Source organism: Pan troglodytes, chromosome 2 (genome assembly GCF_028858775.2).
Source record: "Pan troglodytes isolate AG18354 chromosome 2, NHGRI_mPanTro3-v2.0_pri, whole genome shotgun sequence".
In the NCBI taxonomy this organism is placed as follows: Eukaryota; Metazoa; Chordata; class Mammalia; order Primates; family Hominidae; genus Pan; species Pan troglodytes.
In genome coordinates this window covers 8107302-8133935 of record NC_086015.1, presented here as the reverse complement: position 1 = coordinate 8133935, position 26634 = coordinate 8107302, and the positions used below count along the sequence as shown (strand labels likewise).

The 26634-nt window shown below is 40.1% G+C and overlaps 1 protein-coding gene across 7 annotated transcripts in view; it reads left to right on the top strand.

The window, feature by feature from the left end:
* The window catches only part of SUMF1 (sulfatase modifying factor 1), a 636667-nt gene that overhangs the window by 377275 nt on the left and 232758 nt on the right, over positions 1-26634 (top strand). For 3 of the 7 annotated variants that reach the window (XR_010155071.1, XR_010155072.1, XM_016940330.3), the window contains one exon: positions 18996-19107. Coding sequence is in view for 5 of the 7 variants with exons in the window: in XM_016940330.3 (XP_016795819.1) it covers positions 18996-19107 (112 nt within the window). In the remaining 2 variants the exon portion in view is untranslated. Of the gene's footprint in view, positions 1-18995; positions 19230-21631; positions 21893-26634 lie in introns of those variants that run through there. The other 4 variants (XM_016940327.3, XM_054681392.1, XM_016940328.4 and 1 more) reach the window with 3 other exon arrangements.

Below are 26634 nucleotides of genomic sequence, written 5' to 3'. Positions count from 1 at the left end.
TTTAATTGTAATTATTTTTTTCCAGTTTCCTTTCAATTTGATTATATAATATTTTGTTTGATTGCTATTGGGGGCTGTGGTGGGGAATAATGGCCATTTCTCCTACTGTCTTCTATGAAGCCAGACATTAAAGAGACTTCTAAAACTGTAAAACAATGTGATTCTTCTTACTATTTTACTTTTTGGAAAAATATAGTTTAATTTTTAAGAATCCTCAGACCAAAAAGTTTGAGAACTACTGGCTAGAGGTCAAGAAGATGGACATTGAAGTTAGACTGACTGCCTGTTACTGAGCTTTAGGTGACCCTTAGCAAGTTACATACCTGTGCAGTGCCAGACACTCCACCTGCAAGATGGGAATGGTCATCTTACCTATGTCATATGGCTATTTTGAGGTGTAATTGAAAGAAGGCATGCTGCATAGTAACTATTCAGTAGATGTCTGGTATTATAACTTGCCCAGCTCCATGTCTGCGAGATCAGAAAGCTGAGGCAATCAGATTAAATACCTTGGCTGAGGTCACACACAGAGTCTGTGTCAGGACTTGTCTTCTGATTCTCACTACCCCGCGTTGGCTTTCCAGTACCTTTATCAGCCATTCGCTCCAAAGTTGCTCAGCGCCATAGAATCATTATTTAGTGATCGCTCTTTGGAAACTAAAGGGGGGGAAAGATCTTTTCTATTAGATGTTTTTTGGGAAGTTAAAATGATGATAGTACTTTGTATTAGTCTGTTTTCGCGCTACTGATAAAGACATACCCAAGACTGGGTAATTTATAGAGAAAAAGAGGTTTAATGGATTCACAGTTCCACATGGCTGAGGAGGTCTCATAATCATGGTGGAAGGCAAGAGGCATGTCTTATGTGGCAGCAGACAAGACAGAAATGACAGCCAAGTGAAAGGGGTTTCCCCTTATAAAACCATCAGATTTCATGAGACTCACTCACTACCATGAGAACAGTATGGGGGAAACCACCCTCATGATTCAATTATCTTCCACTGGATCCCTCCCACAACACGAGGGTGTTATGGGAGCTAAAATTCAAGATGAGATTTGGGTGGTGACACAGCCAAACCATACCATGCTTCTAGTTCATTATAACTGTATGACATTTACAGTTCTCTAACCACTTGCAATCTGATTATCTTCATCCCTGTAAGATAAGCAGAGCAGGTGATTTTGTCTCTATTTAATAGACGAGGAATTCTGGTACTCAGGAAAGGTTAAATGACTTGCCTAACATTTCATGACAGATCGGGCATGAGACACCAGGTCTTCTAACTCCCTTGTGTTGTATTACACAGCTGTTCAGTATTGTAAATATTATCTAACCCAACCTCTTAATTTCACAGAGGAAAATAAGTCCCAGAGAGGTGAAGTGACTTTCCAAGGGCACAAAGGACCGAAATAATTTGGAGAAGAAACTAAAATAATAAATGTGGGATGGGGATTCTTTTATTCTTTGTTAGATGTTTTAGTTTACCCCAGTTTAATGACAATAATTCTGTTTGTTTTTCTGATTCTAGGTGTATAAACACTGCAGGGCTATTGTTTTAGTGGTTTAATTATCATGGTTTGGGTAATGTATATTTTGCCTAACAGCCAGGCTGTTTAATGGCCCTTGTTTCTGTGTTCTCTGTGTTTAAAACCCCAGCCTTATTGTGTTGTGGATCTTGCTGGAGGCAATTGGCTTTAACTTGCACCAGGGGATGCATAGATTGCTTCTCAGGACTGAGTTTCACTTCAGATATTTGCAAGTTTCAGTTTTATACACTTTTCATGCTAGACTAGGTGGTTTGAGTATTTGTTCTTTTTTTTGAGAGGCAGAAGAGGAAAGGAATGATTGATAACAATATCAAATCATGGGAGTACTGTCTATTTTTGTAGGAAAGGTGTATAGTATAATGTCAAGAAAGCAATATTTTTGTCCACTTTTGGGCTTTATATTAAAACAACTGCATGTCTCATGTTTGTAGTTCTTTAGGTAAAAGAGAAGGACAAAGTAGAACAAAAAATACTAAGTCTCTGTAGCATTTATATATGACATCAGTCCTGTCCAGGGTGGTCTAGGTGAAGGAGAAGGGATATGGAAATTATTGAATGACTGGGAGAATGAACTTTTGTTTTAATTATGTTTCTCAATACTTTAAGACTGACTATGAGTGACAAAAGGGACTATTCACAATTTAACAAGACATGTGGGTATCTCTTGCAGGCTAATAATTTGATGCCTCTTTGAAGAGATGTACTTAATAGTTCATTTAGAGGTGAATTTGAGCACTCTATGGGGTAAAGATGAAGAAAAATCATCACTGGTGGAAGCTCTCAACCTCACCTCTATTGTCTAAGCTCTGGCCCCCAAATTTATATTCTCCCCTCAGCAAAACCAAAACTCTAGGCTCTTCACATCCACCCTTCTTAGAAGGCGTCATCTTGGACTTGCCTTTCTGGGGACTCACAGAGCACCCAAAGCAGTTTATTAAGTAATTGTTCCCAGCCACATATATTTTATCCCTACTTGAAGTACTGGGAAACACATGTTCTTCATCTCATTACATTTAAAATACAATTTAGTATCCCAAGAGCCATTTTTTTAGCTTCCCCTATTTGATGGGGCCCTGATTACCTGAATGGTTGGCCCACCCCTAACCTGTCTCTGAGTCTGTGATATAGGATGGGTCTTCTATTTTAATATGCAGAGAGTAGATAGACATCATCTATTTCCTGAATAAATGAATCAAGACACATACTGTAAAGCTCATATTTCATTGACTTGTAGTCACTGGAAGATTCAAGATGGTCTGTTTGAAACTTGACCTGTTATGTTGAAAACTGGGAAAGATGTAAAATTGGCACTTCTGAGGGATAATGGTCCTCTCCTCATCTTTAAACAAGATCACCACACAATGTTTTTCTAAACTCTAGGAATTTTAATCATACCCTTTTGCAAGATACAAAGAACATTATTATTTACCAATCTTTAAAATAACCCTTTATAGTATTAAGGATAAGGTACTATCTTCCCAATTTACAAAGTAATATTGCTAATAAACTCAAGAGCAGTTCTATGGATCAAAGATCACACTTTGTGCTAAGTGTGAAAGTCAGGAAGAAACTTAAGTCTTGAGTTTCTTTGTCCTGTGTTCTGTCTACTTCAGCTCCTTGCCTTGGTTCTGGAAATGCTTTGGTTCTTACTAATCAAGTAATTTTCTTCAGGTATCCTGTGTCTGGGAAAGTTTTGTTGTATGTAATTTCTCAAGCAGATTCTCTAGAGCAGAGGTGAATTATTTCCACATCATTCCATTGGCTGCTCTGACTGCTGAGTGGAGGAAAACTCACAGGCAGGTCAGAACCATGAGCTGTACTTGTTATTGACATTTTGGGAAATTACAACATTTCTCAAAACATCTACTCCTGAGTAGCCTCCTGTGTAGTCAATCTGTTGGGTCCAGTGGTGGCAAAGACCCTTGGCTTTTATGCCACTTGCGTTTTTCCTGGACTTTACTGGCAGAATAATTAGGAGCAAGAAGCAGGGAGTTGTGAATTCGCCCAGGCTCATGGAAGAGATGCCTTTCTTCCTTTAATGACTTCCAAAGGAATTAGAGTGGGGGTCAGATAACCAGCAAATTCATTATTACTCCTCTGAATTATATCTATTTAAAAAGTGTCATTTCCTCCATGAACCCATTTTTCTTTCCTATTCCATCTTGAAATAAACATCATTGTTTTTGTAAAAATGATTCATACTTACTGTAAAATTGAAACAAATCATAAAGTACAGAGAAAAAGGCAAGAAGGATCCCCAAACCGACCCCTCAGAGAAACACGATAACATTTGGTGAACACCTTAATCCTACAAAGTCCATTTCTAAGCTCTTTTTTTTTTTCACATGCCTGTGTGCCAACGATGATGTCATATTTGTATTTGTATTTGTATCTGGTTAATATTTATGTTTTATCTCTCCCACAGAATATAAACTCTCTGAGGATAGGCATGGTGTCACATATATCTTTGTACAGTGTCTAATAAGGCATTACATATTTTGTAGGCTTTCAAATATATGTTTTAAAATAAGCCAGAGGTATAAGTTCTTCTATAAGACCCTAATTTTGGATGGAATGTGCTTTCCTTGGAACAAGTTGCAAATGGACGATAGTGGTAGCAGAATATTGGGGGAATTAGATAAAGTAACAAGACACATAGACTTTTCTTTGCTTCTTCTGGGTGTTTCATAGTCACTCTGGGGTGCAGCCGATAGGCACCCTGGTGATGAGCTCTGGTTTGCTGACACATCCTCATCAGCTTAACTAGAGCTCCTCACAATGGGCATTGAAGGGTGGTGATCAGGATTCAGGGTTTGATTGCTGAACTTTTGCTGCCTTCAGGTTCCAGTGATTTTTAGTAACGTGTGTCTTGGAAAAAGGACAGGATATTAACTCAAATGTCATGTTTAAAGGGTAGGCAGACTGTCCGTGAGGTTCCAATTGTGTAGCCGCCAACAAAGTTTGAATTACAATATTAACAAGTCAGTTTGCGATCTCTTAATCAAAAGTGAGGTGTTAGAACACAGCTGCATCCCAGCAGATGGCCCAGGATTTCATCCTTTTCAGTCTGGGCATGTTTATCCATGGGGTGCACTTTGATCTAGCCGGAGGGCCTGCCATTGTCTCTAATATTCTAGACCCAGGAGACTTTTAGATATTTTCTAAATAAATTTCTTAGCACTGTGCTTGGAGGAGGAACTTTTAAATATGAACCTCTGTCAGGCAGTGCACCACTCTGGTCGTTTATCTGCTGGGCACTTATTACACAGAAAAAGAGTTTAAACAGACGTAGATTTCATCATCTAAAATAGATTGACTTCACTTAGCCTATTTTGATTGCCTGAGAGACCCTCCTTTTCCATCTTTCATTTTTTCCTAGTGAAATCATACCCATTCTCTGTCTAATCTCCCCCAAACAGGATGTAATCTCTCTTTCTCTCTTTTTAAAATGTATATTCATTAATAGTTCATAGAGGTAATATTGCACAATTAAAATATGGGTAATTGAGTTGTTTATTAAATAGATTAATAATTTTTAAATGCTTACAATAGGCATTTTGACTAATCTCTTTCACTCCACATCAGCAATCCTTGTCTCAGACCTTTGGTTGTTGCCAGAGTAAATCTGTTGGAACATTTTAAATATAATTTAATTCTATTGATTTTAAAATTTTAACTTTTAATTAAATTGGTTAATTAATTACTTAATTTTTGAAACAGGGTGGGTCTCACTCTCTTGCCCAGGATGAAGTGCAGTGGCATGAACATGGCTCATTGCAGCCTCGACCTCCCAGGCTCAAGCGATTCTCCCAATTCAGCCTCTCGAGTAGCTGGGACCACAGGGTGCATCACCATGCCCAGCTTTTTTTTTTGTACTTTTTGTAGAGATGGGGTTTTACTGTGTGGCCTAGGCTGGTCTCAAACTCCTGAGCTCAAGCGATCTGCCCACCTTGGGCTCCCAAAATGCTGGGATTACAGGTGTGAGTCACCATGCCCAGCCTAACTTTTTTAAAATAATGATTTCAGACATAAAAAGTTTTAAAAGTAGTTCAAAGAATTCCCATATATCCTGTCATCAGAATCCCCAAATGTTAATATTTTCCCATGTGTGCTTGATCAATATCTATCTATACACAATTCCAAACTACTTGTTTGAAAGTAAGTTGCAGGCATAATCCCTTCTGGAGAGCTGTAGGCAAAGACTTATACCCTTACACTTAAAGTCATTGTGTTAAGGCTTTCAGTATGTGTTCAACAACAATGGAAATATCACTAACACTATTGGCAGTTAACATTCATTAAGTATGATGGGCCAGGTATGAGCTTTACATACTTTATCAGTTAGAGTTCCTGATTGTAGATGTTAAACACATCTACAAAATACTTTTGTGGCTGCACCTAGTTGTGTTGGATTGAGTAACCGAGATTATAGGCTAGTCAAGTCCACACATACAATTGACCATTGCATATTATTCCAAGTTATCACTCATAACCCTATGACAGAGGTGTTATTGTCCCATTTTATAACTGAAGAAGCTGAGGTGAAGTAACCTGGCCATGATCAAATTAATTAGGAAGTGGCAGAAGTACCCTTTGAGCCCATACAGCCCAGCTGTGGAGCCTTTTTTTCTAAACCACTCTACTGGACTGTCTCCTTAAGACCTAAATAACTGACAATCAGCTTATTGGCAACATCTAAAAGAAGTTAGGTGTATAATGTAAAGAGCTGATGAATGAATTCAACTCAATTAGATAATAAAGTTTACTATATGCTAGGAACGGTGCCAGGCAATGAGAATATGACAGGGATCTTGCTCTCATGAAGCCCATCTGAGTAGAAGCAGGCAGTGAAGCAAGAAGATGGATATGTGTATCTACCCTAGATGAGGCAGAAGGAACACTGATTTGAGGAAAGTAGTGCTCTGAGGTTTAGAAAAATTGGGTTCTGGTCCTGGCTTTGCTACTAAGTAGTGTCCTGTCCTGACCTGCTCAGTGAACGTTACTTTAGGCAACAGCTCTTCTCTGAACTTTAGTTTCTTTATCTGTAAAATAGGAGGCAATACATAAGTTGAAAAGTGAGGTCATTATGTCAAGAGGCTTGAATTCACCTTTGTCTTGAAATGTGGGCAGTCACTGGGCTAAACGCTTAATGTGTATTGAGTCCTTTAAACAATTCTTACCAGATCATCATTATTCCCATTTTTCAGTTGAGCAAACTGAGGTAAGAAAATTTATTTAATGACTTGCTCATGGTCACCAGCTAGGAAGTGAGAAAGTCAAGATTTGAATTCAGATAATGTGGCTCCTGAGTCCAGATTCTTAATATGTGTGTTATACTTCTTTGAAAGACATCAGGAAAGTCTTCGTGAAATTTGAATATGTGACCTGCTCTTTTATAAAACCAGTGCTCTAATCCCTGAGCTAAGAAACCTTTAAAATATGTATACAAAATTATCTAGTACAAATATGTGTTTTATATTGTATTCTTTTATTGGTTCCTGCTATAAAGGTAACGTATATTACATGTATGTCTGTGTGATTAATGTTAAGTCCATATTTTATGATTTTTCTTCCTTTTTAGAACATTGTTTGGATGCTTAATTAGCAGCTAGTGCCCATCAGAAAATGAATAAAAACCTGGATTTTGTCCAGTGTTTTAGATTTGGCATCAGATTTTGAAGCAGGGTTCCCAGGTACATTGCACTGGATTCAATTAAAAAAAAAGAAGAGTTGGTTCAAGTATTAGCATAGGTGCAGAAAGTCTGAGATTAGGAGGGCTGGAGATAAACTGGGACATGCACCTCAATACCAGCTTGGCCGGTGGCTCAAGAGGAAGTGGAATGCCACTGATATGACCATAGTGGGTCATAGCCCATTAGACCCTCTGAGGCATACTTAAAAATTAATGGTATAATCTTTTGGTGTCCAGCTGTAGCCTTCATTCATAAAAAACTTAAGTTTGAGATCAAAGCAAATGGAATGTATGTGTGCATTTCTGCAAGGAATACTGGAGTGATTAGTTAACACTGAAACTGTCAAAACTGGAAGTAAAGAATTGCTGTTTGTAACGTCCAGTGAACTACGGGTAAAAGTGTTCCTCACCCCCTGGAAATACAGGACCCTCTGGGAGTGACTACTCTGTGAAGATCAGTTGGATTCTGACTCATTTATTATACAGATAAGGACACTGAAGTCCAGAGAGCAGTGCTTTGCCTGAGGTTGCACGCAGGGAGAGGCAGAGCCAGGGCAAGAAGATTATGTTTCCTGAGTGCCTTTAGTTTTGAAGGAGACAATGTATGTGATTTTGGGAAAGCCCCACAGTTTCTGCAGCTTCAGCTTCTCCATCTGTAGGTTTAAAAGACAGGACTAGATCAGAAATGTCATATAAATGGCACTGTTACTGCCACTGTCACCTCCAGGACCCATGCCAGATACGACAAGTTGCTTATGATCAATATGTGTTAACAGCATGTTGAGTACTTAGGGCATGCTAGATATTCCAATAAGCACTTTCCATATACTATTTCACTAAATTATCACAACCAACCTATCAGGTAGATTTTATCAGCCTCATTTCACAAACAAGAGAACTTAGATAGATTTAGAAACTTGCTTAAGTTTGCACTGTCAGCAAACAGTGAAGCAAGACTTTGATCCTAGGAAATCTAACCCCAGAGCCCATATTCCTAAGAGCTACACTGTACTGCTAGGACAGCATATGAGCTGCTGCTGCTCTCTCAGGTACATGTCAGGCATGTACCTTATTTCAGTAAACTCCAAATGGTATCAAAACCCTTCTCATGTCACTCCAGGCATCTACTACCAATCGATCAGATCAAAATGGGCATGTGAGGTAAACCTTTTTATTATCCCTGGATTAGATGATTTCCAAAAACCCTTCCAACTCTAAGATTCTGGTGTGTGGTTTTAAGGATTGAAGCGAGGTGTTAGCTAATAATATTTACAAAAGCTGGAATACAGGGTATTTTGGCTGGCTGAGCTGATGACATGGATGTTGTTACTTCTTGGGCTGATCTTGAATTCGTGGATAGTGTGGGAAGGGCTAAAATGGGTGAAATTGCTCATCAGGGACTGTGAGGCAACTCAAGTAGAACTGCTCTGAGGTACAGATGACAAAGAATGTCACATAGGAGGAGGAAAAAAACCCAGAGAAAACCGAGAGCTTCCCGAGAAAACATCTTTAGCAAAACATTGCCAAGTCTGTGATGGACACCTTCTGCAGCGACTTCTTCAAGAGATTTTAAGAGTATAAACTTTAAATCCACACTACCTGGCTCTGTTATTGATTAGATGATGACCTTGAGGTAGTTATTAAACCCCTCTCTGTCCCAGTTTTTTCACCTATAAAAATGAGATAACCACAGTACCTACTTCATAGGCTGTTGTATGGATTTTTAAAACTTTTTTTGATTTTTTTTTTTAGAGATGGGGGTCTCACTGTGTTGCCCAGGGTGGACTCAAATTCCTGGACTTGAACTCTTGGCCTCAAGTGATTCTCCTGCTGTGGCCTCCCAAAGTGCTGGGATTATAGGTGTGAGCTACCACACTGGGCCTGTTATATGGATTAAATGAGTTAATGTATGCAAATCATTTAAAAATAGCACCTGGCATATAATTAGCACCATATAAATATTGATCCATTTATTGCATTATACATTTTTTAGAGGCTCCTACTCTAACATAATCAGAAATAACTCTAAATTGTGGGCCATTTCTGTAACTAATGAAACACATGATCAAAGTTAAGTCTAATTATCTTGTTTGTCAAGCTGATTTTTGTTATGTTGTTTTACATTTGGAACTGGGATGATACGTTCACAGGTAGTGGATAGTTTGCAGTTTAGCAAGCTTGGCCTACTCATTACTCTGGTAACACACCAGCCAGTATTTTCATTGTCTGGAAAGCCAGCCCCATTTCCATCTGCATAGTTTGATTTTGAGGGATGCCCATAGATTTAGCTTGTATGCCTGCTCAGATTGCACTTTTGAACCCTGCTTTCAAAAAGATTTTGAGGTCATATTTCGGCTCAGTGGGGAACAGTACCATATGCAATCAGTAATGTCTGCTATTAGCATAGGAGAGGGGAAGCTGCACTCTTGCCAACAGGGCTGGCTGCATAATTTGTGAGTTCCAGTGCGAAGTGAAAATATGGGCCCTCTTGTTTAAAAGCAAGAAAAAAATGCCATGAAAAGGACTAAAATATCAAGCTTTTTTCTTTCTTCCATGGTCTCTTTCTCTTGACTTAGCATGGTCTTTTTACTTACTATTTAGTATTGTTAATAAATAAAAATTTAAATTTAAATTATTAGCATGAATTTTACCATTCATCTTATATAGTTTAATGCCAGTTTTTTTTTTTTTATTATACTTTAAGTTCTGGGGTGCATGTGCACAACGTGCAGGTTTGTTACATATGTGTACATGTGCCATGTTGGTTTGCGGCACCCATGAACTCGACATTTACATTAGGTATTTCTCCTAATGCTATCCCTCCCCCAGCCCCCAACCCGATGACAGGCCCTGGTGTGTGATGTTCCCCTCCCTGTGTCCATGTGCTCTCATTGTTCAACTCCCACTTATGAGTGAGAACGTGCAGTGTTTGTTTTTCTGTCCTTGTGATAGTTTGCTGAGAATGATGGTTTCCAGCTTCATCCATGTCCCTGCAAAGGACATGAACTTGTTCTTTTTCATGGCTGCATAGTATTCCATGGTGTGTATGTGCCACATTTTCTTTATCCAGTCTATTATTGATGGACATTTGGGTTGGTTCCAAGTCTTTTCTGTTGTGAATAGTGCCACAATAAACATACATGTGCATGTGTCTTTATAGTAGCATGATTTATAATCCTTTGGGTATATACCCAGTAATGGGATTGCTGGGTCAAATGGTATTTCTAGTTCTAGATCCTTGAGGAATTGCCACACTGTCTTGCACAATGGTTAAACTAATTTACACTCCCACCAACAGTGTAAAAGCGTTCCTGTTTCTCCACATCCTCTCCAGCCTCTGTTGTTTCCTGACTTTTTAACGATCACCATTCTAACTGGTGTGAGATGGTATCTCAGTGTGGTTTTGATTTGCACTTCTCTAATGACCAGTGATGATGAGCATTTTTTCATATGTCTGTTGGCTGCATAAATGTCTTCTTTTTTTTCTTTTTTGAGATGGAGTCTCACTCTGTTGCCCAGGCTGGAGTGCAGTGGCACGATCTCGGCTCACTGCAAGCTCTGCCTCTCGGGTTCACGCCATTCTCCTGCCTCAGCCTCCCGAGTAGCTGGGACTACAGGTGCCCGCCACCACACCTGTCTAATTTTTTGTATTCTAAGTTAAGCAGAGATGGGGTTTCACCATGTTAGCCAGGATGGTCGGGATCTCCTGACCTCGTGATCCGCCCGCCTCGGCCTCCCAAAGTGCTGGGATTACAGGCGTGAGCCACCACACCCGGCCAGTGTCTTCTTTTGAGAAGTATCTGTTCATATCCTTCACCCGCTTTTTGATGGGGTTGTTTGTTTTTTTCTTGTAAATTTGTTTAAGTTCTTTGTAGATTCTGGATATTAGTGCTTTGTCAGATGGATAGATTGCAAAAATTTTCTCCCATTGTGTAGGTTGCCTGTTCACTCTGATGGTAGTTTCTTTTGCTGTGCAGAAGCTCTTTAACTTAATTAGATCCAACTTGTCTATTTTGGCTTTTGTTGCCATTGCTTTTGGTATTGTATTCATGAAGTCTTTGCCCATGCCTATGTCCTGAATGGTATTGCCTAGGTTTTCTTCTAGGGTTTTCATGGTTTTAGGTCTTACATTTAAGTTTTTAATCCATGTTCAGTTAATTTTTGTATAAGGTGTTAAGGAAGGGATCCAGTTTCAGCTTTCTACATATGCCTAGCCAGTTTTCCCACCAGCACCATTTATTAAATAGGGAATCCTTTCCCCATTGCTTGTTTTTGTCAGGCTTGTCAAAGATAGATGGTTGTAGATGTGTGGTGTTATTTTTGAGGCCTCTGTTCTGTTCCATTGGTCTATATATCTGTTTTGGTACCAGTACCATGCTGTTTTGGTTACTGCAGCCTTGTAGTGTAGTTTAAAGTCAGGTAGCATGATGCCTCCAGCTTTGTTCTTTTTGCTTAGGATTGTCTTGGCAATGTGGGCTGTTTTTGGTTCCATGTGAAATTTAAAGTAGCTTTACTTCCAATTCTGTGAAGAAAGTCAGTGCTAGCATGATGGGGATAGCATTGAATCTATAAATTACTTTAGGCAGTATGGCCATTTTCACGATATTAATTCTTTCTATCCATGAGCATGGAATGTTTTTCCATTTGTTTGTGTCCTCTTTTATTTCACTGAGCAGTGGTTTGTAGTTCTTCTTGAAGGGGTCCTTCACATTCCTTGTAAGTTGGATTCCTAGGTATTTTATTCTGTTTGTGGCAATTGTGAATGGGAGTTCACTCATGATTTGTCTCTGTCTGTTATTGGTATGTAGGAATGCCTGTGATTTTTGCCTATTGATTTTGTATCCTGAGACTTTGCTGAAGTTGCTCATCAGCTTAAAGAGATTTTGGGCTGAGATGATGGGGTTTTCTAAATATATAATCATGTCATCTGCAAACAGAGACAATTTGACTTCCTCTTTTCCTAATTGAATACTCTTTTTTTCTTTCTCTTGCCTAATTGCCCTGGCCAGAACTTCTAATACTATGTTGAATAGGAGTGGTGAGAGAGGGCATCTTTGTCTTGTGCCAGTTTTCCAAGGGAATGCTTTCAGTTTTTGCCCATTCAGTGTGATATTGTCTGTGGGTTTATCATAAATAACTTATTATTTTGAGATACGTTCCATCAATACCTAGTTTATTGAGAGTTTTTAGCATGAAGGGCTGTTGAATTTTTTCAAGTCCTCTTCTGTATCTATTGAGATAATCATGTGGTTTTTGTCGTTGGTTCTGTTTATGTGATGGATTATGTTTATTGATTTATGTATGTTGAACCAGCCTTGCATCCCAGGGATGAAGCCGACTTGGTGGTGGATAAGCTTTTTGATGTGCTGCTGGATTCAGTTTGCCAGTATTTTATTGAGGATTTTCACATTGATGTTCATCAGGGATATTGGCCTAAAATTCCCTTTTTTTTTGTTGTGTCTCTGCTGGGCTTTGGTATCAGGATGATGCTGGCCTCATAAAATGAGTTAGGGAGGATTCCCTCTTTTTCTATTCATTGGAATAGTTTCAGAAGGAATGGTATCTGCTCCTTTTTGTACCTCTGGTGGAATTTGGTTCTGAATCCATCTGGTCCTGGACTTTTTCTGGTTGGTAGGATATTAATTATTGCCTCAATTTCAGAGCATTTCAGGTCATTGGTCTATTCAGAGATTCAGTTTCTTCCTGGTTTAGTCTTGGGTGGGTGTCTGTATCCAGGACTTTATCAATTTCTTCTAGATTTTCTAATTTATTTGCGTAGAGGTGTTTATACTATTCTCTGATGGTAGTTTGTATTTCCATGGGATCGGTGGTAATATCCCCTTTATCATTTTTTATTGGGTCTATTTGATTCTTCTGTTTTCTTCTTTATTAGTCTTGCTAGTGGTTTATCTATTTTGTTGATCTTTCCAAAAAACCAGCTCCTGTATTCACTGATTTTTTGAAGGGTTTTTTTGTGTCTCTTTCTCCTTTAGTCCTGCTCTGAGCTTAGTTATTTCCTGCCTTCTGCTAGCTTTTGAATTTGTTTGCTCTTGCTTCTCTAGTTCTTCTAATTGTGATGTTATGGTGTTGATTTTAGATCTTTCCTGCTTTCTCTTGTGGGCATTTAGTGCTATAAATTTCCCTCTACACACTGCTTTTAATGTGTCACAGAGATTCTGGTACGTCATGTCTTTGTTCTCATTGGTTTCAAAGAATATCTTTATTTCTGCCTTCATTTTGTTATTTATCCAGTAGTCATTGAGGAGCAGGTTGATCACTTTCCATGTAGTCATGCAATTTTGAGTGAGTTTCTTAATCCAGAGTTCTAATTTGATTGCACTGTGGTCTGAGAGACTGTTTGTTGTGATTTCTGTTCTTTTACATTTGCTGAGGAGTGTTTTACTTCCAATTATGTGGTCAATTTTAGAATAAGTGTGATGTGGTGCTGAGAAGAATGTATATTCTGTTGATTTGGGGTGGAGAGTTTGGTAGATGTCTATTAGGTCCGCATGGTCCAGAGCTGAGTTCAAGTCCTGGATATCCTTGTTAATTTTCTGTCTCCTTGATCTGTCTAAGATTGACAGTGGATTGTTACAGTCTCCCATTATTATTGTGTAGGAGTCTAAGTCCCTCTTCAGGTCTTTGAGACCTTGCTTTATGAATCTGGGTGCTCCTGTATTGGGTGCATATATATTTAGGATAGTTAGCTCTTCTTGTTGAATTGATCCCTTTACCATTATGTAATGGCCTTCTTAGTCTCTCTTGATCTTTGTTGGTTTAAAGTGTGTTTTATCAGAGACTAGGATTGCAACCCTTGCTCTTTGTTTTTGCTTTCCATTTGCTTGGTAGATCTTCCCCCATCCGTTTATTTTGAGCCTATATGTGTCTTTGCATGTGAGATGGGTCTCCTGAATACTGCACACCAATGGGTCTTGACTCTTTATCCAATTTGCCAGTCTGTGTCTTTTAATTGCAGCAGTTAGCCCATTTACATTTAAGGTTAATATTGTTATGTGTGAATTTGATCCTGTCATTATGATGCTAGCTGGTTATTTTGCCGGTTGGTTGATGCAGTTTCTTCATAGAGTTGATGGTCTTTACAATTTGGCATGTTTTTGCAGTGGCTGGTACCAGTTATTCCTTTCCATGTTTAGTGCTTCCTTTAGGAGCTCTTGTAAGGCAGGCCTGATGGTGACAAAATCTCTCAGCATTTGCTTGTCTGTAAAGGATCTTATTTCTCCTTTGCTTATGAATCTTAGTTTGGCTGGATATGAAATTCTGGGTTGAAAATTCTTTTCTTTAAGAATGTTGAATATTGGCTTCCACTCTCTTCTGACTTATAGGGTTTCTGCAGAGAGATCCACTGTTAGTCTGATGGGCTACCCTTTGTGGGTAACCCAACGTTTCTCTCTGGCTGCCGTTAACATTTTTTCCTTCATTTAAACCTTGGTGAATTGGATGGTTTTGTCTCTTTGGGTTGCTCTTCTCGAGGAATATCTTTGTGGTGTTCTCTATATTTCCTGAATTTGAATGTTGGCCTCCCTTGCTATGTTGGGGAAGTTCTCCTGAATAATATCTTGAAGACTGTTTTCTAACTTGGTTCCATTCTCCCCATCACTTTCAGGTACACCAGTCAAACGTAGGTTTGGTCTTTTCACATAGTCCCATATTTCTTGGAGGCTTTGTTCATTTCTCTTCACTCTTTTTTTCTCTAATCTTGTCTTCTCACTTCATTTCATCCATTTGACCTTCAATCACTGATATCCTTTGTTCTGCTTGATCAAATCAGCTATTGAAGTTTCTGTATGCTTCATGAAGTTCTCGTGCTGTGTTTTTCAGCTCCATCAGGTCATTTATGTTCTACTCTACGCTGATTATTCTAGTTAGCCATTCCTTTAACCTGTTTTCAAGGTTTTTAGCTTCCTTGAGATGGGTTAGAACATGCTCCTTTAGCTCGGATAAGTTTGTGATTATCCACCTTCTGAAGCCTACTTCTGTCAACTTGTCAAACTCATTCTCCATCCAGTTTTGTTCCCTTGCTGGTGAGGAGTTGTGACCCTCAGGAGGAGAAGGGGCGTTTTGGTTTTTGGAATTTTCAGGCTTTCTGCTCTGGTTTCTCCTCATCTTTTTGGTTTTATCTACTTTTGGTCTTTGATGTTGGTGACCTATAGATGGGGTTTTGGTGTGGATGTCCTTTTTGTTGATGTTGATGCTATTCCTTTCTATTTGTTAGTTTTCCTTCTAACAGTCAGGCCCCTTGTATTCGTTAGTTTTCCTTCTAACAGTCAGGCCACTTAGCTGCAGGTCTGTTGGAGTTTGCTGGAGGTCCACTCCAGACCCTGTTTTCCTGGGTATCACCAGAGGAGGCTGCAGAACAACAAATATTGCTGCCTCATCCTTACTCTGGAAACTTTGTCTTAGAGGGGCACCTGTCAGATGCCAAGCAGTGCTCTCTTGTATGAGGTGTCTGCCGGCCCCTACTGGGAGGTATCTCTCAGTCAGGTACACAGGGGTCAGGGACCCACTTGACAAGGCAGTCTGTTCATTATAAGAGCTCCAATGCCATGCTGGGAGAACCACTGCTCTTCAGAGCTGTGAGGCAGGGATGTTTAAGTCTGCAGAAGCTGTGCCCACAGCTGCCCCTTCCCTCAGGTGCTCTGTCCCAGGGAGATGAGGGGTTTTTCTCTAAGTCCCTGACAGAGGCTGCTGCCTTTTGTTCACATATGCCCTTCCCACAGAGATGGAATCTAGAGAGGCAGTCAGCCTTGCTGAGCTGTGGTGGGCTCCACCCAGTTTGAGCTTCCTGGCAGCTTTGTTTACACTGTGAGCATAAAAACGCCTACTCAAGCCTCAGCAATGGCGGATGCCCCTCCCCCCACTAAGCTCCAGCATCCCAGGTTGTCTCAGACTCCTGCGCTAGCAGTGAGAATTTCAAGCCAGTGGATCTTAGCTTGCTGGGCTCTGTGGGCATGGGACCTGCTGAGCCAGGCACCATAGGGAATCTCCTGGTCTGCTGGTTGCAAAGACCATGGGAAAGGTGCAGTATTTGGGCAGGAGTGTACTGTTCCTCCTGTTACAGTCTCTCATGGCTTCTCTTGGCTAGGAAGGGGAAATCCCTCAATCCCTGGTATTTTGGGTGAGGCGTTGCCCCACCCTGCTTTGGCTCGCCCTCCGTGGGCTGCACCCACTGTCCATCCAGTCTCAATGAGATGAACCAGGTTCCTCAGTTGGAAATGCAGAAATCACCTGTCTTCTGTGTCGATCTCGCTGGGAGCTGCAGACTGGAGCTGTTCCTATTCAGCCATCGTGGAAGCACCTCCTAATGCCAGTTTGAAATGCAAGTATGTAGTTTTAAACTTGTATGTAGAATCACCAAAATTACTCAACTTGTTTTTCATAGCTTACATATATATATACAAATATATATGTATTATTCTTACCAGAACAGTGAAAATACTACACAAAGCTAAATCAACTTATTCTTCTTCTTCTTGATATGCACACAGTCTACCAATATCTCTGCCTTAAGCTTACTGTTGAGTAAGAAAGTACTGAAAGGAGGCCAGGCACAGTGGGTCACTTCTGTAATCCCAGCACTTTGGGAGGCCGAGGCGGGTGGATCATGAGGTCAAGAGATTGAGACCATCCTGACCAACATGGTGAAACCCCGTCTCTACTAAATATGCAAAAAATTAGGCGTGGTAGCAGGCACCTGTAGTCCCAGCTCCTCAGGAGGCTGAGGCAGGAGAATGGCCTGAACCCAGGAGGTGGAGCTTGCAGTGAGCCAAGATGGCGCCACTGCACTCCAGCCTGGGCAGCAGAGTGAGACTCCGCCTCAAAAAAAAGAAAAAAAAGAAAAAAGAAAAAGAAAGGACTGAAAGGAAAATAAATATGAGTTGCCCTATCTTTCCCTTTTCTTCTATGTCATCGTTTTCAGCATGAGTGGTTAGTTAATAAAGTAGCATAATTAAGAAAGGATATGATGAATTTCATTGGTTGTTCATGTTTCTTAGAATGGTGTGTCTCTTAGAAAGAATGACTTCATGCTGTGATTGAAGCAATTTCTGGTTCAAAGAGACGTTGTGGCTTCTCACGGTGCTGTCGTCTTACTCCGTTTGTTGATGAAAAGAGTCAAACACTGTATAATATTTTAAGAGATTGATTCTGAGCCAAATTTGAGTGACCATGCCTGTGAAACAGCCCTCAGAAGGTCCTGAGAACATGTACCCAAGGTGGTTGGGGTACAGCTTGGTTTCATGTATTTTAGGGAGGCATGAGACATCAATCAAATACATTTAAGAAATACATTGGTTGGGTTCAGAAAGGTGGGACAACTCAAAGTGGGAGCTCCCAGACTATCAGTAAATTTAAACATTTTCTGGGTCATAATTCGTTGAGTTTATCTGAAGACCTGGGATCAATGGAAAGGAATGTTCAGGTTAAGATAAAGGATTGTGGAGACTAAGTTTTATTGTGCAGAGGAATTTCTCAGATAGCAGACTTCAGAGAGAGCAGGTTGTATGTTTCTTACCAGAGCTAAAAGCGTATCTGGCTCTTAGTTGATTAATCTCCTGGATCTGAAAAGAAAGTAAGGAAAACAAAGGGGAAAGGGGATTCTCTATAGGATGTGGATTTTTCCCACAAGAGACTTTTCAGGGTAGTTTCAAAGTGTGGCAAGAAAATATATTTTGGGGTTATATATTTTTCCTTATCTCATAATGGTATTCCAGAGTCAGATTGAAAAGTAAGTCATGATATATAGAATAAAACCCATCTGATCAGAATTTATGGTTTATAGAGCATGACCCCCTAGACCCCTTAGGTAGGAATTTGGGCCAGATAAAAAATCAGAGCTTAGTTCTCAAGTTATATTCATAACACACTCACCTCACACTCCCTTTAAATCTCAGTAAACTCCCACACATGTGCTCATGGGGCATCATGAATGCTGTATGCAAATAGGTAGCAAGAAATGGAAGAGGGCACATAGATTGCATGTTACCTGTATCTCCTCTGCTCATGAACATTCTCCATTGTCCCAGCAGACTTCACTTAAAAAATATAAGTTCATTGATAAAATTATTAAGAATTTCAGGACCATGACAGCTGAATATTTAACCAAGTGTGGCACTCTTCTGAGCACAGGGCCCTAAGTGATTGCACAAGTCACACATGACCTCGAAGTGGGACCTACTTGCATTTGCTGTTGTATTTCATCTCTCCCTTGCAGGGCCCTAAGACCCTACACGGATCACTGCCCCCATGGATTTGTGTAGCGCTCACTTTTGTTTGCCTGTTACATTCCATAAACAGCCTTCTGTGACTAGTTATCTCATCCTATGTGTTCTTTCTCCCTACAACATTCTAAGCTCTTGAGGACAGTGTCATAATAATGGCTCCATTTATCATGCACGGTTGGCCCTGCTGAGGCCTTGATGTTGGTCTTGCTGATTCTATCAACTTCCTGGGTATTTAAACATAATATTTGTAGCTATTATTGTTATTATTACTGTTATTTTCATAAAAGGGTTCAGGCCCTGTAGTCAGATTGTCAGTGCTCAAATTGTTATCTTAGTTGTGACCTGGGGCAAGACACTTAATCATTTTAAGTGTCGATTTTTCGTTGTAGTTTGTTATAAGAATTAAGTTCTGTAAGTTCTCTAAAATTTAGCATGCCTGTCACATGACAAATAAATAAATATTACCTATTCATGTTATTATTATTTCTTCTTCTTCTTCTTCTTATTTGTTTTAGTCCCAAGAGTACTATGATCCCTATTTTGAAGATGTGGCATCTGAGATGTTGAGAAGACACACAGCCAGCAGGTGGAAGGCCTTCTCATCTCTAGAACCATGCTGCTCAATAGGTAGGCATCAGCAATATGCAGCTATTGAACGTTTGACATGTGGCAAGTTTGAATTGAGATGTGCTGTAAGTACAAAATACACACTGAATTTTGAAGACTTAGTATGAAATAAATAATGTAAAAAACCCCACAAACATTTTTATATTGATTACATGTTGAAATAATATTTTGAACATATTGTGTTAAAGTATATTATTAAAATTACTATCATTGTTTTTTACTTTTTAAAATGTGGCTCAAATTTAAAATGTAAATTTTTGAAACTTTGATAATGTGGCTCACATTATATTTCTATTAGACAGATTGCTCTTTCTGGAGGTTGTGATTGTGGTGGCTCAAGATTGGGGGTGAAGCCATCTTTAAGAACACATTCCACTGAGCAAGCTAATAAAGCTCTTTGAATTCCTTGCTCATCATAATCTTTAAGTTTTAATTTTAATGACCACAGGAGGGAACTTTGGATTTCACTTATCAATGTAAGAAAATGTTTTAAGCTGGTAATTGGTTTGCATCTCAGATGAACCTAATTCTGCCTGACAGGAAGCCGAGAGGCTTTCTCTTCCTCCATGTGGTGCTAATGGCCTAGGGAAGAACACAAGTTTTAGAATGGAAGATTTAAACCTCAGCTTCCTCTTCCAGCTGTGTGACTTCAGGCAAAATATTTTTGCTTTTTGGACTCTTAGTTTCTTTATCTGAAAAAAGGGACAATAATATCTACAGAGCTGAATATCTTTGCCCTCTGGTTACAGTCTTTATCCTCTCTACCTTGTTCTGGGCTCTGGGGGGATGACCTATGAATGACACCAAAGGGCTCTCTTGACAATTGGTTTCAGGTTGAGTTTGGACCCAAAACTCCCCACTCTCTTGAGTAGGGCTGGGCACCTGCAGGACATCAGAATTCTGGGAGAAAAGTATATGAATGGATTTCTTTGATTGAGCACGGATATTTGTGTACTGTGTTAATGTCCATAGAGAGCACCCAGAGTGGATGAGGCTCTCCATAACCAGGTGGATGAGCTGGCCATTCTGGGGATGCCCCAGAGCTTGCTCAATTGCCTCCTGTACAGAATGCCTTATCTGTCCCAATATTGCTTATGACTTGGGGTCAGTTTTTCTTGCAAAAGGTATGACATAGTCAAGTTAGCCTGATGGAATTCATTGGCATTATCATGTGCAATATCACCTAGAAGCAGCTACTTAACAGAATAGTGGGATGGCCTGCCAAAGGCTCAGTTATGAAGATGGTAGGAAGGCAACGTTCTACAAATTTGGAGTGCTCTCCTTCATGATATGGTATATATGCCTCAAAACCAATGGCTAGAATATAGTGTCATCCCTTATAGCCAGAATGCCCAGGTATGGGAACCAAGGGTGGAGATGAGAGTGGCCTGTCTTACTGATACACCAAATAACCCATTGGAAGTACTTCTGCTTAATGTTCTGGAGATGCTAATGCCCAAAGAAAGACTACTTCTAAAAGAGTCATGGTCCTAGTGAATTGGAAGCTGAAGCTGCCTCTGGCCATTCTGAGCTCCTCATGTAGCTGGACCACTGTATAGAAAAGGGGTCACTGCATTCAGTGAGGTGACTGGTCCTGATTACCAGGGGATAATGAGGTTATCCCCTAACGAATTCAGGCCCTTCATAAATCAAGATTGTGGTTATTTTTTCAGTAAGGAACACCATCCAGTTGAGAAATGGGCAGAGGATAGGGCAAACAAGGAATAGCGGTGGAAGAAGGCTGGCTGCTGTGCTTATCACCTTAGGTCTTATGCTCGCCTGCGAAGCCACAGGAACTGTTATGGAAATGCCAGGTGTTCGGTCTAGGTCCTGTCATTGACTGCTCAGAAAGCCAATCACTGAAACAAAGAGTTTTGCCAGGGGATAAGGCTTTGTTATATTGCAGGTGACATCGGCCGGGAAGATGGGAGCCAAGCCTCAACTCTGTTCTTTCTAACCAGCTAAAATGGGGTTAGGGGTGTATATAGCAGGAAGGAATTTAGAAAACAGAAATTAAGAAAGAGTAAGGAAGCAATCAGGAGGAATAAGGGGTCTGGCATCTCACCGATCTGGTGAGTTTCAGTTTCCTTGATACTATCTGGGAAGCCTGAGGGTCGATTTCCTGAGAAAGGAAAGTTTGTCGGATAAGACAAATGTAAGTTTCAAGCTTTAATACCAGGAGGGCCAATTTCTGTTTATTAAAGAACCATAAACATCATTCTATGAGACAATTTGGTTGGTTTCAGAAATATAACAGTTATATTTTATGTTAACTAGTTATCTCCTCACTTTTTACTCTCATATTTTTATGAAAAAAGATAGTTTTATGAAAACCATCTTTTGGTGGTTGCTCATGTTTTGGGTTTCTGTTGGGAAGTTGACTGAATTGATATCATTTCATCGTGTTTTGGCATTTTTGCAATTTTTGAATTAAAAATAACAGTAAATGATGGGGGAGGGTTCCTGGGGGAGTGTTGCTGGGGGAGGGATGGACTGTGCTGAATGTCTTCTGTTTCCCTTCCAGATCCACTTTTCACCCTTCTCTACCCTGCTTTATGCCCCAGGAGGCTCATTCTGTTGGGTTTCATCAGTGGGATCCCTTGTGCTCTGGTTCCATTTGTGTTTAGACAATGGAGCAGGAAGGGAGGCAGAAGCAGTAGATCAGACAGCAGGTGAGCAGTGAGTTAAGAGTATCCATTCCCCTCATTTTTTCCCTGTCATATCACAAGGGTTGGTTCCTCACTCCATGGAAAGCCATAGTTGGTGTTGCCATTTGCTACCCTCTCTAAGTTCTCAGAGCTGTTGCTAGCCTCAGGTTACTGCAGCAATCCTTCTTGGATGACTTTAAACTCTGCTGGGACCAGGGCTGATGTTCCTGCCTTGCCGGGTTGTTGTAAGGATTGGAGATAATGAATGCAAATCACTCAGTACAATGGCTAGCACTCCATAGGCACTCAAAATGATAATTTTTTTTTCTGCCAAATCCTTTTACATTCCAAGTTCAAATGATTGCTTAAGGAATTAGCACTGCTTTAATAAATAAATGAGATAATGTATGTGAATGCTTTGTTCAGCATAAATCACTGTAGAAATGCAAGATAGAGTTATAGTAGATTCTCTGAACCTTAAAAGTATTATTTTAAAAAATACGGTTCTGTTTGTCTTGCCTTAGTCAGATGCAATTAGGTTTTTCTTAGAAGTGGAGTAGGATGGAAACTTGAACTGCAGATTTACATGCAAATCTCATTGAATTAAAAACTTTGTACATCTTCTTCAGGCTCTAGGCCTTTGGTTTTAGATTTCCCATTCTCATTTCCTCTTCTTTCTAGCCCAGTGAAGCATAGGTATCAAGATGAGCAGATGGAGAGGTAATTGCTTCTCTGTCTCATTGCAGAAAAAAAAGCAAAAAAGCAGTGAGAAAAAGCATCTTGACATGCGGAAGAAACTATTAAGTCTGCACAGTGGCTTTGCACAGTACCTTCTGAGATGGGAAGGGAAATGGTGAGGCAAGGTAAACAGGAGTTGATTTTCCTTCTGCTGTAGAACTTTACATACCATAAATCAGAGTTATTAGGAGGACTTGCCAGAGAGGGTGGAGAACTGCACCATGGTGCAAACCTTGCTTTTTTATTTACATGTTGCAAGTGACCATCAGAGTGTTTCTTCCTCTGTGCTTCCATTTGTTACATCAGTTTAATGAAACTCACCACTTTTTGCTGTGTCCCATGCTGTTTTATTTTCCTTCCAAATGACACAGCTTGAAGAAATTATCTGAGAAAAGAAATTTAGCACTTGTTCATTAAAATATGGCTGAAGCGTACTCCTTCTCAGGACTGCAGAGACAATGATTAGAGCACAGTGGTTAAGAGCATGTGTTCTGTAGACCTGGGTTCAATTCCTGAGTTCCCCACTGTAACCATTGCCTCCTGGGTTCATGCCATTCTCCTGTTATCAGGCTGTTACTGAAAAGGGGTCCTGACCCATACCTCAAGAGAGGGTTCTTGGACCTTGTGCAAGAAAGTATTTGGGGTGAGTCCATACAGAAGAGTGAAAGCAAGTTTATTAGACAAGTAAAGAAACAAAAGAATGCCTACTCCATAGGCAGAGTATGGGTGGCTCAACTGAGTATACTTATAGTTATTTCTTGATTATATGCTAAACAAGGTGTGGCTTACTCATGAGTTTTCCAGGAAAGGGGCAAGCAAACCCAGAACTGAAGGTTTCCTCCCCTTTTAGACCATATATGGTAACTTCTGGATGTTTCCATGGCATTTGTAAACTGTCATGGCACTGGGGAGAGTGTTTTTTAGCATGCTAACGCATTATAGTTAGCATATAATGAGCAGTGAGGACGATCAGCGGTCACTTCATTGCCATCTTGGTTTTGGTGAGTTTTGGCCAGCTTTTTTTACCGCATCTTCTTTTATCAGCAAGGTCTTTGTGACCTGTATCTTGTGCCGGTCTCCTATCTCATCCTATGACTAAGAATGCCTAACCTCTGGGGAATGCGGCTCAGTAGGTCTCAGCCTTATTTTACCCAGCTCCTATTCAAGATGAAATCACTCTGGTTCAAATGCCTCTGACAGGGCCATTATTATCTCAGCCTCAGTTGGGACAATCAAGCTCAGCAGTGACTGGCCAAGCCCTTTATAGAATGTCAAGTGATGTACTGATTTAAGGTGTTATTATTTCTAAGCTACCAATCTATGATTAATAAATCTGACTTTCATCAAACTGTATTTGTTTTGAAATAAAGACCAAGAAACATATAATAATTTAATAAGGTATACGATATGATGACATTGTCCACAAAAGTAAGTTTTCTGATTGAATAATATAATACATGTAAAAATATCTAGAATAGTGCCTGGTGTCTTCCAAAAGACCACCAGGATGGCTAAATAGTAGAAAGGAGACTTTTATTGGTGATATCAGTTTGCAAACCAGGAAGAGAAGGTCTCTAGCATGGACTGAAGGTGCTCTCTCTTTGAAGAGGGAAGGGACAGGTTGGGTTTTATGCTTCCCAGGGTCTTTATCATGCATATTCAGCAGGTTTGGGGAAAAGCTACACATATTTATGACGGGAGCTGTGAGCATGCCTGATGGGTAAATATATATATAACATACATCCCATGTTCACTTTGGGGTGGGGTTTTAGCATTAAAATGAGGTAGAATTTGGCTCTGTACATCAAAAAGTGAACTACAGGACACAAAAACATTTTGTGTGCAGTCTCTGTAAGCTGCTGAAACTGGTCTAAGTTCTGCAGTAGCTTATCAGAAAATGTTTGTGAGGCTGGCTCTTGGTCCTGTTACAGTGGTCTGGGTTGTAAATCTGCCTGATAGCTCCTGTTGTTAGGCAGTTTATGTGTGGGCATTTAGAAATTTACCATGCCAGCCAGGCCCTGAATGCTCTACTGGTAGGTAACCTGGTTTCTTTAACCTTAGTGTCTGTCTTAATTGATAAAAGTGTAGTCTCTCAGATCGCATTGGCATATGTAAAGATGTCAATAAATGCTTGTTTCCTTTTTAAATAAAGCATTGAAAATGCAGATTTTTCTTTTCCTAGGAGGACTATTCATTATCAGGACATCTTTCCTTCCAGAAAGAATTTCAATTATAAGGCAACCAAGGAAAGCAAAGATCACCTGGTGGCCATCAAGCAGGCCATCCAGAGGCAAAACTCCTTATTTGAGGAATTTAGAATATTAGACTTCCCTGTTATCTAAAGCAGGCATCTGGTTGCAGGTTTCTTTCCCAAAAATGTATAAGTAACTAGAATTGCTGTACATCTCCGGAATGCATGCATGTTGAAACTCATTGTGCAACCCTTGTTGACATCAAGGTACCAAATGCCTACAAATGCAGTCATTTTTCATGACCTACATGGCTAATACGGTTCAAATTACCCTTAAGTACCCACTTTAAGATTCATAAATATTCCCAAGGAGAAATCCACCACATTGCGCTCATTCCTCTCTTGCTGAGGCACCCCACTCATTCTTCTGCAGTGTTCTTTCTATCTAATAAAATTTTCTTCTTCAAACCTATACGATTGTTGGTAAATTCTTCTTACTATCCTGTGACCCATGAACCAACCACTTCCTGAGGCTGGGACTCTGACACCTCGTCTGGCAGCAACAGTTGATAATAACAATAAGCTGCACTTTGTAAGGTAACTTTTACTTGTGTTACACCTGGTGTGACCTTCACAGTAGCAGTGTGAAGAAGGTTCTATTGCTATTATTATCATTCTGATGTTGCACGTAAGGGAGCTGAGGTTCTGAGCAGTTAAGTTTCTGACTCTCCCAAAGTCATATGGCTAGACTCTTTGATGCCCAGTTTGACGATGCTCCCAATACATTTGAAAGCAAGCACAGTGAGAATAGCTGTCAGCTTCCATTTCCCAGGCAAGGGTTGGCTCAGGAGTTTGTTTTTTCTGGGAGTCTGGTGATTTGTATCAGTGATTAGGAGCTTAGGGCATGACTGAATCTGTGGTAATGGTGCTATGAGGAAGGGGGCGCTGTTCAGGCTGAGGTGTAGGAGAGTGAGGGTGAGACGGTATTAGAGGAGAGGTAAATACAGAAACGAGTCTGAGTGTAAATGAACTGACCAGTGGGACAGAAGAGGTGGGAGGACCAGGTATCAAATGGCTATAGCATCATCATTACCTGTTGTTAATTTAAGTGTAGCCCAAAGCGGCCTCCTTACATACTTTAAGTTTGGCCTAAAGGTTTCTCCTTACACAGTGCACTGTAACCTAACTAGACGTGTAAACAGACTATAACCTACTCTTGTACCAATCATAGAGTTTTAGCCTGTCACAGGCTGCCAACTGTTCAACCCATGTTCTAATAAGACAAATGCCAAGCTGTACCCAGTCCAACTGTTTCTGTACCTCCCTTATGTGTCCCCCACCACCCCATTATTACCAAAATGCCAGCAGTTTGGTCTAGTTCTTGCTGCTCCCTGCATAGAAAGCCAATCACTGAGACAATGAGTACTGCCAGAGAAGAAGGCTTTAATGGGGTGCTGCAGCTGAGGAGATGGGAGATCAGTCTCAAATTCATCACTCTGACCAACCAAAATCAGGGGTTTATATAGCAGGGAAGAAATGTAACTACATGCAGAAAAACATAAGTTAATGAGGGGTAAGGAAGAGGAATTGGTCAGCAGGAAGCAGGGAGTCAGTTAGGCAATCATGATGGGTGACAGATCTGGTGTTTCATTGTCCAGATGTGGTGTCTGGTAAGTTTTAGTTCCTCAATACTATCTGGGACTCCTGATGGTTGGTTTTCTGAGAAAGAAACTCAAATAAGACAATTCTAACTTTCTCCACTTTTAAGATTGGGAGGATCCATTTCTATGTTTATTCAAAAGAAACCATAAACATCAGTGCTATGAGACAATTGGTCTGGTGTCATCATTGCTCTGAAGCTATTCTGGATCAGGGGGCTGCCCAATTCTCAAATTATTCTTTGCTCAATTAAACTCTGGTAAATTTAATTTGTCTAAAGTTTTTCTTTTA